The 13,489-nt window shown below is 41.8% G+C and overlaps 1 protein-coding gene across 1 annotated transcript in view; it reads right to left on the bottom strand.

The window, feature by feature from the left end:
• NELL1 (neural EGFL like 1) overlaps window positions 1–13,489 on the bottom strand; it is a gene marked incomplete at its 3' end in the record, with an annotated part of 158,144 nt that overhangs the window by 64,685 nt on the left and 79,970 nt on the right. The window contains exon 11 of the mRNA XM_014951584.1: window positions 7,967–8,066. Coding sequence (XP_014807070.1) covers window positions 7,967–8,066 — 100 coding nt within the window. The remainder of the gene's footprint in view (window positions 1–7,966; window positions 8,067–13,489) is intronic.

Raw genomic sequence — 13,489 nt, 5'->3', positions numbered from 1 at the left:
CAGTTCTGTAACTTGCGTAATCAGAGGCTCTAAAGAGCATTTTATTGTTCTCCTCATTAGAAATACACAATGAGAGAACACCTACTACATCCCTAGATTTTCCTGGCATTTGTTATTATAAGAGACCTGTGAAACACTGTTTGCCTTTTAAAAATGCTGACTAAAAGTGACTCAACTTCACTTTCCCATATCATTTCAGAAAACTTGTACAATACCTCTCTAAGTGGAAACCAGAAGCCATTCTGGTTAAGGGCAAGCAAGGTGCCACAGCACTGTAAGTAACCAAGCTTTTCCAAAACAAATTAATTTAGGGTTAACCAGCAGGAAAAAAAAAAAAAAAAGGACTTAATGTTATAGAGTGGGTTCACTGTGCCTCTGTCAGAGCAGGTACACCATTGATTGGATCAGAAGCTTGTCCAAGTACTTTTCTTTTGCAGTGAAGATGCACATTTAGCATTTCCAAGGAGTCAAGAGGCGCACACCAAGGAAGCCTGGCTGGTTCTTGCCTTTCTTAGGCCCTGGTCTACCTTCTCCCCCGCTGGGGTTCTGGAAGTAAAAATGGAATAAAATGCTATCTACTTTATCTCAGTACATACTGGGCCCGAGTGCTTTTCTTGCTCTTGGCAAATAAAGGCCACCTCATATGGTGACCTGCTCATGCAAAGCTCTTCATGGCTTAGATGGGAATACTCTCCGCTGGGTTAAAAACTGGCTGGAGGGCCAGGCCCAGAGAGTGGTGGTGAATGGAGTTAAATCCAGTTGGCGGCCAGTCACGAGTGGCGTCCCCCAGGGCTTGGTACTGGGACCCGTTCTCTTTAATATCTTTATCAATGATCTGGACGAGGGGATTGAGTGCACCCTCAGTAAGTTCGCAGACAACACCAAGCTGGGTGGCAGTGTCGACCTGCTGGAGGGTAGAGAGGCTTTGCAGAGAGATCTGGACAGGCCGGATGGATGGGCTGAGACCAATGGGATGAGTTTCAATAAGACCAAGTGCCGGGTCCTGCCCTTGGGTCCCACCAACCCCAGGCAGCGCTCCAGGCTTTGGGAGGAATGGCTGGAGAGGTGCCTGGCAGAAAAGGCCCTGGGGGTGTTGGTGGCCTGTGGGCTGAACATGAGCCAGCAGTGTGCCCAGGTGGCCAAGACGGCCACCAGCATCCTGGCCTGTGTCAGGAACAGTGTGGGCAGTAGGACTCGGGAGGTAATGGTCCCCCTCTACTCGGGCACTGGTGAGGCCCCACGCTGAGAATGAGGTTCCACAAGGCCTAGTGCTGGGTCCTGCCCTTGGGTCCTACCAACCCCCTGCAGCGCTCCAGGCTGGGGGCAGAGTGGCTGGAGCTGCCTGGCAGAAAAGGCCCTGGGGGTGTGGGTGGCCTGTGGGCTGAACGTGAGCCAGCAGTGTGCCCAGGTGGCCAAGAAGGCCACCAGCATCCTGGCCTGTGTCAGGAACAGTGTGGTGAATAGGACTCGGGAGGTGATGGTCCCCCTCTGCTCAGGCACTGGTGAGGCCCCACATCAAGGTCTCTGTCCAGTTTTAGGCCCCTTCCCACAAAAAAGACATTGAGGGGCTGGAGTGGGTCCAGAGAAGGGCAAGGAAGCTGGTGAGGGGTCTGGAGAGTAAGTGTTATGAGGAGAGGCTGAGGGAGCTGGGGTTGTTCAGCCTGGAAAAGAGGAGGCTGAGGGGAGACCTTATCGTGCTCTATAACTACCTGAAGCGGGGGTGTAGAGAAGCGGGGGCCTGTCTCGTCTCCCAAGTCACAGGAAATAGAACAAGAGGAAATGGCCTCAAGTTGCGCCAGGGGAGCTTTAGATTGGATATTAGGAAACATTTCTTCACAGAAAGGGTTATCCAGCATTGGAATAGACTGCCCAGGGAAGTGGTTGAGGCACCATCCCTGGAGGTGTTCAAAAGATGGGTTGACACGGTCCTCAGGAATATGGTTTAGTGGTATGTTTTTGTGTTTTGTTTTGTGTTGTGGTTGGTTTGGTTTTTTGGGGTTTTTTTGGGTCAGGTTTAGGTTGATGGTTGGACTAGATGATCTTTAAGGTCCCTTCCACCCAGACGATTCTGTGATTCTATGATATTTGGACTGCAACGTGAAAAAATAAGCTAGCTGTGTTGCTCTCACCTTTAACAATCCCAATTCAAGGTCTAATTTAGCTAAATCTTTTAATTCCCTCTTACTCAGCAAAACAGTCAGGCTTCTACACAGGGCCACTGACTGCAACGATCACACTTCTATTCCCAACTAAACAGGGAGGGACCTATGCACTGACTTAAACATCACTCTGTCCACGGCCGATCTACTGACGGGAGCAATTACTTATCCCCAAGCAAGCAGAATGGAAAAGAACGCAAATGCCCTGTTTTTATTAATTGTTTGGTGTGAAATGGGTTATAGATCTCCTTTAAAATATCTACACAGATGGCAAAACCACCCGTTGATACTGCAAGTGGGATGTCTGAATCTCAGCCATGGGTGGCAGCTAGCAGAGGGCAGGCATTCCGATTGCCCAGGTGAAAATAACTGAATGACTGAGACTTCAGAATATTCTGCAAAGTCTTATCTGAGGCAGTCAGCCCCAGTCTAAGCATAAGAAATGGCTTAAAATAGAATCATCACATCTGAGCAAGCAGGCAACTGGAGAGGATTTGACAGAAGCACACAAAATCTTAAAGAGTTCTGATAATCTAAACTAATTTCTGGCCAACACAGATGACAAGGCAAGTGAGCATGAATTAAAATTACAGATAAACACATTCACAACAGATGTCAGAAACCATTTTCCCCTCACACAGACACACAAAGTCATAAATGTGCACAACAGCCCTTCAAAGTCATTCAAAATATTCAAGATACAATTAGATACTACCAACAGGGGAATTAAATATTGAAGAGTGTGGTTAGATTTTTGATGGGCCTGATGACCTCTGTTCCTTCCCCAAACATTTCTGGTAACATTGCTCTCTTCCTTATCAAGGCTGCTGAAATGTTTGCTCCAGTTTTTCTTAAAGAACATATTTGTATCTTTCTACTTCTTTCTTTTGGCTGCAGAATAACCATTAACAACTGTATTCAGACAAATCTGAAAAAGATCAGATTTCATGCTAGCAGACATAAAACTCTAACTTCTGCAGCATCAGGAACTGCACAACTGGCTAAGACTTAGTGATCCCAAGTCAGATTGCCTAAAATTAAACATTTATTCCATTTTGAGACACTTGAACATTGATTTGACTTTTCCAAGCTTCTCAACGTCTTCAGGTTCCAGTTTCCAGCGTCCACATTTCCAGAGCAGTATGTCAAGCTGTTTTGTGCTGTCTTCCCGTTTTTTAAGTGCCTAACATATTTGGTAATTTGGCTTAATTACCGATTGAAGAATGCAACAAGTCATTCAAGACTGCAGCTGGAATCAATACATTCTATCCATGTTTCTTCCTACTTTTTTTATGGGCAATGTGGCCCCTCCCATTTTTCTGAGGGTTTCCTTATAACATCTGTAATGCTTTCTGTGCTTCTTGCAGTACCCCTAGCTGTTCTCTTCAGAAACTGTAAAAGCCCCGTTCTCCTGTTGTTCAAGAAGTTACCCTTCAGCAATCCACACTTTACTGTTTCACATTTAAGAGGCTTCTAAAGAGAACGCTGATGATGTTTCCATTAATTGCATTAGCAATGTTCAAAAGGTCCAAAGTAATTTCAAGCTCAAAATCTTTACTGTTGTTATGATTTAACCCCACAGTTACTACATAAACGCACAAAGTAAATCTGGGGGACAACTCATAGGAAGAGGCATAAAAATTGCACTAGGAAATACACCCTTTCATGATCTGAATCAGTTTTTAATGACTCATGAGCAACGAAGCACTTCAAACAGCAGTTTTCATGCCTTCAGAGACTGTGGTCCCAGAACTCAGTGGTCGGACATAAAACAGTAACTCCAGGAATTCTTTCAAGCTGCTCTATCAATGCAGACATTATTTCATACTGCTTATTTGTGTGCATTAGAAAAATGGTACTGCATAGCCTAACGAGCTTTCAGACATAAAGCTCTTCTAAATCCTTATAAATATGTTTAGAAATTAACTAATTCATATTTATCGATCGCCATTAAATCTTAATGAAACTAAAAGCTTGAAGTAACTCACACCTCACAGCAATGAATGAGAAACGTTCAATTTCTGAAAAAGCAAAACTCAGTTTCACCACTAGACAGGGAGAGGTGAGAAATGTGCTAACTGAAGAGCCTTCTCAGCCTCTCATTGAAAGAATGAAAACCTCCTTATAACAAAACAAAGCAACACAAATAAGGCTGGCAGAAGCCCCACTTTTAGATTTAAATGCTGTTCCCTGCCATGAAACACACACTTCAGCTCGCCAGTAGGACCCTCCGCTTCCTTTTAACCACATCAGCAGTCAAGCCAAACCATCAGCCAAACCATCTTACAGGACAGCAAATACAAGTTACTCTCCCCAGAAACCAAACAGCTCTCACTACTTTGTTATTTCCTCACACTTTCCCTTTGAAGGGGAGCGTGACTGAAGCTGCTCGGGCTGTTAAGGCTATTCTTACCTACTGAAATTGTGAGCATAACAACATAAAAATTCTCTCATGAAACTTGATTTGAATCACTCAGTCAAAAGAGGAAAAATCCACTCTTTCAAAATTATACACTCTCTTTGGCAAAGAGAAAAACAGCTAAAGGGAACAATAAAACACTTTTATGACACTATTTTTTTTTGTATTAGATTTGTCCCTGGGCTATAAAAAATGTAGCAGCCATGCTGTAAGAAAAATGACTGATTCTCAAAAAAGTAATAAAAAATACATTTTGTTACACAATGATTCTTTGTAAAATTTTAAAATTAACTAAAATTTCTGTAAGCTGAAGAAGAGAGCTTCATAATACCACACTCTCCTGCTGAAAAGTATAAAGTAGCCCCATAGTTCAAGCAGACATTTATATTAAAGCACAAAGATGAAGGGCAAAACTAGATATACTCTACATAACATACAAGGATAGAGCCTACATACGAGGCCCATTTTTGCATTCGTGTACATCAAATCACAAAAATAAGCTGTCACTGTAGAGCAGAGTTCTTCCATACTGCACCTGCCTTGCTGTACCCCTTACACAATCACTTGACTGAAATCTAGAAATTGGCTTTAAAAATAGATTAGCTTTTGCTATGCTATAAACTCATGTAGCAAACCTGGGGAAGAAAAGGTATTATTTGCTGCCTTTGCTTTTCTAACCACTTACAAACAATAATGGCTATCTAGGAAGCCCACCAGCGGTGTACATTACAGTATTCAACTCAGTCCTCTGCTGACTCCCAATTTCTATCACCATAAACACCACAGATCTATTTGTCACCTTGCATACCCTACTTTATTTTAGGCACTTAGCTATTATTGTAGTAGATATTACAGAGATCCCTGAAGAGGGTACAGTCTCACACCACAGCATCATGAAATTTCCGCATTTCTCTGTTTTTTCCCTTCTGTTGATTCCCCACATTTATCCTTTCATTAAATGGAAATTCCTTTGCTGCAGCTAGAAAAGCACAAGCTGCAAACCTCTCACCCTTGCCCAATCCAGTAAAGATATTCTATAATTCTGCAGAGCATGAAATTCAGAAGAAGTTTTCTGTTTCAACAACTAGATACCACAGCAAGTACAAGCTGATGCAAAAACAGAACCTACCAGTCACTAGTATGCACTGAGAAACTTTATGTAGAATTATTGTTCTCATTTAACGTTGCTAGTAAATGCTTACTAATCACCCTGGTGACCAGCTAGAGGTCTAGCTAAGGGCCAATGCAAAGAATTCTCTGTATCATCATATATAAAATGTGAAATTTGCACATGATGTGCAAATGATCCACGTGGGCTTCCAATAAACGCTCTGGTAACTCAGGACTATAGTTACTACAATATTTCTTCCTCACTGCTTTTGCTTCAACAATAAAAGCTGAATACAATCTCTGAAAGAGGTCATTAGAGCAAAATGGAGAAGCACTCGATCCTTTCCCAGTAAAGAATATGCTGGCACAGGACAGGACCAGAAACTGTGGCCTGCTGCCATAGCAGAGGGCACCTGTTTGCATGATAAAACCTGTACCAAATATGGAATTATTAATAGATATCCATTTTTAACACCATCACTCTACATATGATAAAATTATATACTACCACTTTGGGTTACATGCAACGGAACTAAAAGTGTCAAGCAGCATATATTCTACTTCAAGATATACAAAGCCATTTAGGAGCGCTAACTTCAATTTATGCCTTTGAAAAGTTGACAAAATTAATGACATCTTTAAGCACAATTTTCAAAAGAATTTTAAAAAGCAAAGATGAAATACAGCAGGAGGCGGTACTGTTTTAGCAGTCAGCTAAAGCAGAACTGAAGGAGAAGTTCAATGTATCAATTTGAAAGCACCACGTATCAGAATTCATAGAAGTGAAAGTACAATTCCTTCCTTTGCTCCCAGAGACCATCACGTAAGTATACATATTCATGCTACTTTATAAATAATAAAAATAGTTTGGGGATGAATACCTAAAAAGAGTACCTATCATTAACAATCATATAGAACGGAATAATTACAGAACTTGTCTCTCATCAACTTTGAAGCTTTCAGATTTCTAATGCTTTTAAGTAATGAAGATAGCTTTTCCAGTACCGCACTCCATCAAACTGAGCCATCTGTTAAGAAGTATCATTAAGACACCAAGTCCTCTGAGGGACAAAGAAGCAACATTTACTGCTTGCTTAAATAGTTACAGATGTTTCTAGAAACTCCTTAAAAAATGAATGTGTATTTTCTTAGACCATCACCCAGCAAGCAGTCTCAAACACACTGGCCCCTGCAACCCCGTGCATATGATTGCAAGTTCAAGGCCTTAGCAAATATGTGCATTTATTAATTAATATTTACTGGGTAAGGGAGAGATTCAGAGCCCCTTCGTTGGCATCTACAATGCCACCAGAGGCAAGAGAAGCAGCAGTCCAGCAGGCCCCGATAACCATCTAAGCCTGGAAAAGCCTAACGCTCATTTGGCGTGCCTCTTGCTTGGCATTTCCGAGGTGCTCCCCTAAAAGCTGACGGGCAAATCCTGCTCAGAGAGCCCAGGCTCCCCTTAAGCTCAGCTGAGACTCAGCACCAAGGGAGAGGTGTGGAACAGAGGTGCAGTACAGGCACACTCAGGGAATGAGTATTCCAACACCTTTCACCCAACAGCTCACAACGACAACACACTTTCTTCTTAAAGCTTGTTCAAGGTCTCTAGCCTTGTGATAATTGCATCTTCCTCGTTTAAGGGGATTTCCTCAACTAAGATTTCAGCTATTGCTTGTTCAGTCTGGTCCAGCACACAACCAAGATTTACAAGGGTTGAAGGGGAACACGCGAGAGGAATCTGCATCACAACACCCCACTGGAAGGACAAGAAATAGGGTTCTGAGCTCCAGGGTTATTTTTCCATTTTTACTCTGTAACTGTCCAGCTTCATTAATAAGGAAGTCCTGAGAGTACTCAGATCCAAATCCAGCTCAAAATGTCCATCAAACTGGAATATTAACATTATTATTATTGTCATTTTAAAATAGCTTAAAAACCCATTTCTGAAACCCTGTACGTTCAGTGCAGTTACGAGTTCAAGCAATGTGAAATCTCTCTTTTTCAGACATAACTTCTTCCTAATGGGAATTCTTAAGAGATACTGGGCCGTTTCTCCCCTAACTCTTCCTCTAATTCAGAGACATTACAGCTTTGTACCTGGTAAGTCTTCTACCCAAAGGAATATCAAAGACTGGTTTTACCTGAGGGCTAATTATAGACTCAGGTTTACAGAGGTACCCACTATCTCATTAAAAAGGATTTCTTCCTTCCAGTGTATCCCCCTGTTGAACCAGCAGCTTACATTCCTTCCAAGCATGCACAGTCTCTGACTTACCTCTACAAACACTGCAACACTGGTTCTCCGGAAGAACGTGATCTTTTTCTGAGCAGTTCAATGGTGGACAAGTCTCTGTTACTTTTACTAAAACTCCATTCTGAAAATAAACAACATTTTTTAAAAAGACATTGATGAAAACGTGCAACAGCAAGGGGATCACATAATTTTCAATCTATACCTCTACTAACCTCTAGTTACAACACTCATCAACTAGCAGGCAGCAAGCTAAATTCATTCTTTCCACCACAACACTGAAAACAAAGTAATCTACAAGGACATTTCTATGACCAGAATTGAAATAATAAAAAAAAAAAAGGCACTTAAGCAGTTCAAAATTCTGTAGTAGGTTTTCCAAATGCATTATTTCCAAACAAAGTTATTTTCCTTCTAATTATCTCACGTAATTAAAGAATTTCACTCCAGGTTTTTGTTAAAGACAGTTTTCCCACCTTATGCAAGTCCAAGTTTTACTCCTCTTGCATCTTCTACATGACTCTACATAACTACGTAACTTCAACTCAAACACACACAGCAGGTAGAAGACCAACATTTTCACTGTGTTGTTCTGTTGTGTCAAATTAACAGGGCCTGTTCTTTAGAATTACTGATCACCTAATTTCCAACAATTAGGTCCCTTCAAAGGTATGGCAAAGCAAAATCCTATCCTGAAGCATCCACATAGATATTATAGTATAAAACGTCAATCAAGGTCAAAATATTTCTATGATTTTGATTTCTGCTAGATTTAGGGTAAGACTATGCATGGGACGTCTATTTGCTGGTAGAAATTTTCTACAATAAAAGAAAGACAGAGCCTTTCTGGGGAGATTTTACATTCCGATTTTTACTCCACCATCTTCCCATCCAGGAAATCAGCTTCACCATGTCTCCTGACCAAACAGCTGTCCTGTTCTTAGCTGCTTCTTAAGATCTTGTCCCAAAATAGCCTCCTCTTTGCTCTTATCCCCCGCTCCAGCCTTCCCCACCTCACAATTTACCTCTTCAGCATCCCTTCTGCAGCTACGCCACCACTGAGAACTGGCAAAGGGAGCAGAGATAAACAACCAGGATTTTTGCTCAGTAGGAGCTACAATAACTATCCCACCATGACCGTCCACACCTGAGTAATCCCATTTTCCTAAGGGCTGTGAAACTCTACTAAGAAAGCAGGCAGCCTGCTGTATTGCCCATACAGCTCTTTGATATCAATCTAGCCCTCATTCCTCCCAAACTATTTTTCATGATGCCTGGTGGCAGATGGTGGAATGAAAAGATGGAACTAGAATTTCTGCTTTCTTCAAAAAAATAAATGACATTTTCTAGCTCCTGTAATTGCAGAGGAAAGTTTAAAAATATGATCCAAACACATCTAGGGCTAAGAAAACCAATGCTAAAAAAAAGATGACAATTAGGCATATTAAAGCCTTGGTTCTCATAATCTGAGGAATCAGATAGGTGACATGAACAGAGGATATTGACAATACCTACGTGTCTCCCCCGTGCAAAGAAACACCCCTATAGAGAGGCAGAAGGTTGCTTTCACATCTACAAGACACTGTGCCACACCACGCCAAAAGACCAGCTCAGGTGCTGGAACCAGCAGAGGTAAAGCTCTTTGCTGGTAATGAGCCTCACCAGCCGTGCCACACAGAGTCAGCCGAGTCGCTTGGGGCTCCACAATTCGCTCTCACAGCATCAAGCTGCCCTGCACAGCTTTGTACCCAGAAACGCCTGCAGAGCCAACAAGGGGCCAATGATGCACAGAAATGATGCAGAAGGTGCCCGGCAGCTCGCAGGACTCCCAACTGAGCAGCGCAGCAGACCCAGGGAGCGCAAACAGACTGGTCTACACTCGCTCCTCGTCACGGCTGCTGAGACTGCAATCTGAAGGCCGAGCAGGCCCAAGCCCTTTTTCTCCTTCCCAATTGTCTTTACTGGCAAGTTGCATCAGTTGCCGTCACAAAAAATAAAATAAAAAACCCTACAGGCATCGAGTGCTCTATTTTATAAAAAAAAATAAAAAAAAGAAGCAGCTCCCTACAGTATCAGATACGGCAATGCATCACTGAAACAAGTGCCCACACAAGAACAGTGAAGTTAATGGAGGTATTAGATCTCCTTCTGATCTCGCTTCCATAAGTGAACGGGAGGTTGCCCCACGGTTGCCTGTGCAGCTGCAGCAGCAAAGGTGATAAAAGAACCAGCCACACTGAGCCGTCATTTACTATCATGTTATCAAACTACCAGCTGGAAAAGCTCTGGCTGTAACTCATGGCTTATTCAAGCTCAGACAAGACAACCGCAGCAGAAAGGGTACGATATGTCAACATATGGACAAAAAGCATTGACTGACAATAAATCTGGTCAAAACGAGGGCAAGAAATCAAGAAATCGTATAAAAGTCTTAACAGTGATCAGGATCAGTCCAAAAGCCAAAGTTCTTCTTTAGTGAATCATAAGGAGCTAAAAAAACACAAGGTGAGAATTCCATTCATTTAATGAAGTAACATTTTATTTCCCTAAAGTTTTCCATTTTCTGCAGAATTTGCATCTTGGGAAAACAAATCAAACATATTTCTAATTAAGTTTTAAAACAATTAAAATGTTTCCATGTTGAGTATTCTTTGGATTAAAACCAATTTGTTATAAACTAGTACAGATTCAATTACAAGATTTATCATCATTAGATTCCAGATTTTATCCACTGAGATACGTAAGAATAGTTCACACTTCAGAATTATTGCTTCAGGCAGCCTTAAAAAAAAATCACTAACTTTTTAATTCTCAATTCACATAGGCAGTCACAGAATCTGGACAGAAATAGATGTCAAAAAGACATTCTTCTGGAATAAATAGGTCAAGCGCCAACTGTGACATAAAATTCACAGAGAATGAGATCTGGAGTCAAACATATACAAGAAGATAATTTAATTTCTTGTAATTACAAAAGTGAGTACATAAAAAATAATTGGCTATAAGACTAATCAGCGGCATGCAGTGAAAATCTGAACCGCAAGCAGCTCCTCTCAGATGATTGGCTTTAGAAAATAATAGCAAGATTTCAGATGATGTTATTTTGTTTTTTTATTGTTGTTTGGGACTTTTTTCCCCCCTTTTCTTTTAGCTGTTGTCGATCAGCCTTTCAGGAGAAAGTCCTAAATAGTGTCCTTAGCTGTCACTCTAGGAACCACGTCGTTCCTTATCTTTGCAAAAAACTTATTAGCCAAGCTTTCTCAAAGTCAGCAGATCCCTGTCTATCTCCCTAGTGTTTGTGTGGCACTCTTGGACTGCCTGCTCCCAGCATTAATGAAAAGGAATTTCTCCTTTGCTGTCAAACACATTGTCCAGTCATGAACAGGCATCGTGCCATTCTCAGGCATTAACCAGAAGCCAGCCCATGAGCAGTAAACTCTCGATCCAGCAGAAGTTAAAGAATTCTTTCCATTGACTTCAAATAAGCCACGTCACCCTATTGGTAAATCCACAAGCCAAAATAACCCCTTACTGAATGCAGAAAGGGGCAATTTTGTAAAGCACAAACACACTGGCACTTTTTAGTGGATTTCAACAGGCTGGAGAAACGGGCCAACAGGAACCCCAAGAAGTTTAACAAGGAGAAGTGCAAAGTCCTGCACCTGGGAAAGAACAACTCCTCCACCAGCACGTGCTGGGGTCACCCTGCTACAAAGCAGCTTTGCAGAAAAGGACCTGGGAGTCCTGACAAACACCAAGATGAACATGAGCCAGTCACGTACCCTTGTGGCCAAAAAGGCTAACGGTAACTTGGGCTACATGAGGCAAAGTATTGCCAGAAGATCAAGGGAGATAATCCTTCTCCTCTGCTCAGTGCTTGTGAGGCCACACCTGGAGTGCTGGCTCTGTTCTGGCCTCCCCAGTACAAGAGAGAGGGAACAACTGGAGAGAGACTGGCCAAGGGCCATGAGGACAAGTAAGGGACTGGAGCATCTCCCACAGGAGGAAAGGTGGAGAGTTGGGACTGTTTCTCCTGAAGGCTCAGGCAGACCTTACCCAAGGCATACAACTACCTAAAGGGAGAGTACAAAGAGGACAGAGTCAGGCTCTTTTCAACGGTTCCCAGTGACGAGACCAGATACAACCAGCACAAACTGAAACACAGAAGACTCTGTCTGAACATCAGGAAACAATTTTTCACTGTGAGGAAGACCAAACACCAACACAGGCTGCCCAGAGGGATTGTGGAGTTTCCATCCTTGGAGACACTCAAAAGCCGTCTGGGCAACCAGCTCTAGGTTCCTCCAGCAGGGGAATTGGACAAGATGTCCTCCAGAGGTCCCTTCCAACCTAAACCATTCTGTGATTCTTAGAAACACCTGTGCGCTCATTTTGTCATTTTGGCACTGTAGATTTATCTAGAGAGTGCTTGTGGGCAGGATTCCAGCTGGGAATGGCTGTCTATCAGTAACATCTGTGCTTATGGTTAAGAGGATGTGCATCATAAATACATATTTAGTCTGGATTAGTTTTCAGAAATAAATAAAAACCTGCTCACAGCCTGATAAATAAAATCTTTGATGTATCTGGATCCATCAGTATTATTAGTTTTGTAAGACAGAAAAAATATAGAAGTTAAAAGCCTCTTAAGCTTGGATCAGTACCTATGCAGGAGTAAAATAACTGTCTTCAAATAAAAAATTAAAACGTGACATTTCAACTTGATCTTTTTGACACTATCCCACCTACAAATGCATCCTCCTTTACAGACACAAGAGCCACTCCCCAAGATTTTTAAGTCATCTTTTACCAACCCTAATAAATTGACAGTTGATGTGTACTCTCTATTGTATTCCTTCATGGATCAACAGCTTTTCAAACTTGATGTCTGTTTTTCAAGTCTGGAAAATGAAACCCTACTAAATTTTTCATGGTCCTTCCCCTAGCACAAAGCCCTTCCTTTACTCACACAATACCTTGTCCACCCGTAGGCGCGCATCAAATAGAAAAAGATGACAATCACCACAGTTTGACTCGTCACCATTCATCCTTCATCTAGTAAGCACCCCTCGTTGAGGCAGTAAATAAGTAGGTGTTCTGCTTACAGCTTTTAGGAGGTCATGCTGAAGACACACTGAATGAACCTCCTGTCTAGAAACACATCATGTCATAGAAGTAGATGTAAGCACCCACTTCAAAACTCTCCTGAGTCAGAATGACAAACTTTGCAGGTGAGGTTCATTGCCTTCTTGAAACACAGCTGTGGAAACACCTTTTTCACTTTTGGTTGTAACATGGACTTACTTTCACAGTATTACGTTCATATATTCTGTTTCAAGTACTTATCAATACTCTCCATTAAGATGTAACTAACAAACTGCAGCATTACTGCAATTGGCATTGCCATGTCCATTTCCTTTAACAATAAGTAAAATGCAAAAGCTCTTTCCATTATTATTTTAGTCATTTCTACCATGACAGATATTTGATGGTCACTATTTGCTTTTAATCTTCAGGAATGTATTATCATACTCATAATGATGAATA

This window comes from Calidris pugnax, unplaced genomic scaffold (genome assembly GCF_001431845.1).
Source record: "Calidris pugnax isolate Ruff unplaced genomic scaffold, ASM143184v1 scaffold183, whole genome shotgun sequence".
In the NCBI taxonomy this organism is placed as follows: domain Eukaryota; kingdom Metazoa; phylum Chordata; class Aves; order Charadriiformes; family Scolopacidae; genus Calidris; species Calidris pugnax.
This window is presented reverse-complemented; position numbering and strand designations above follow the sequence as displayed.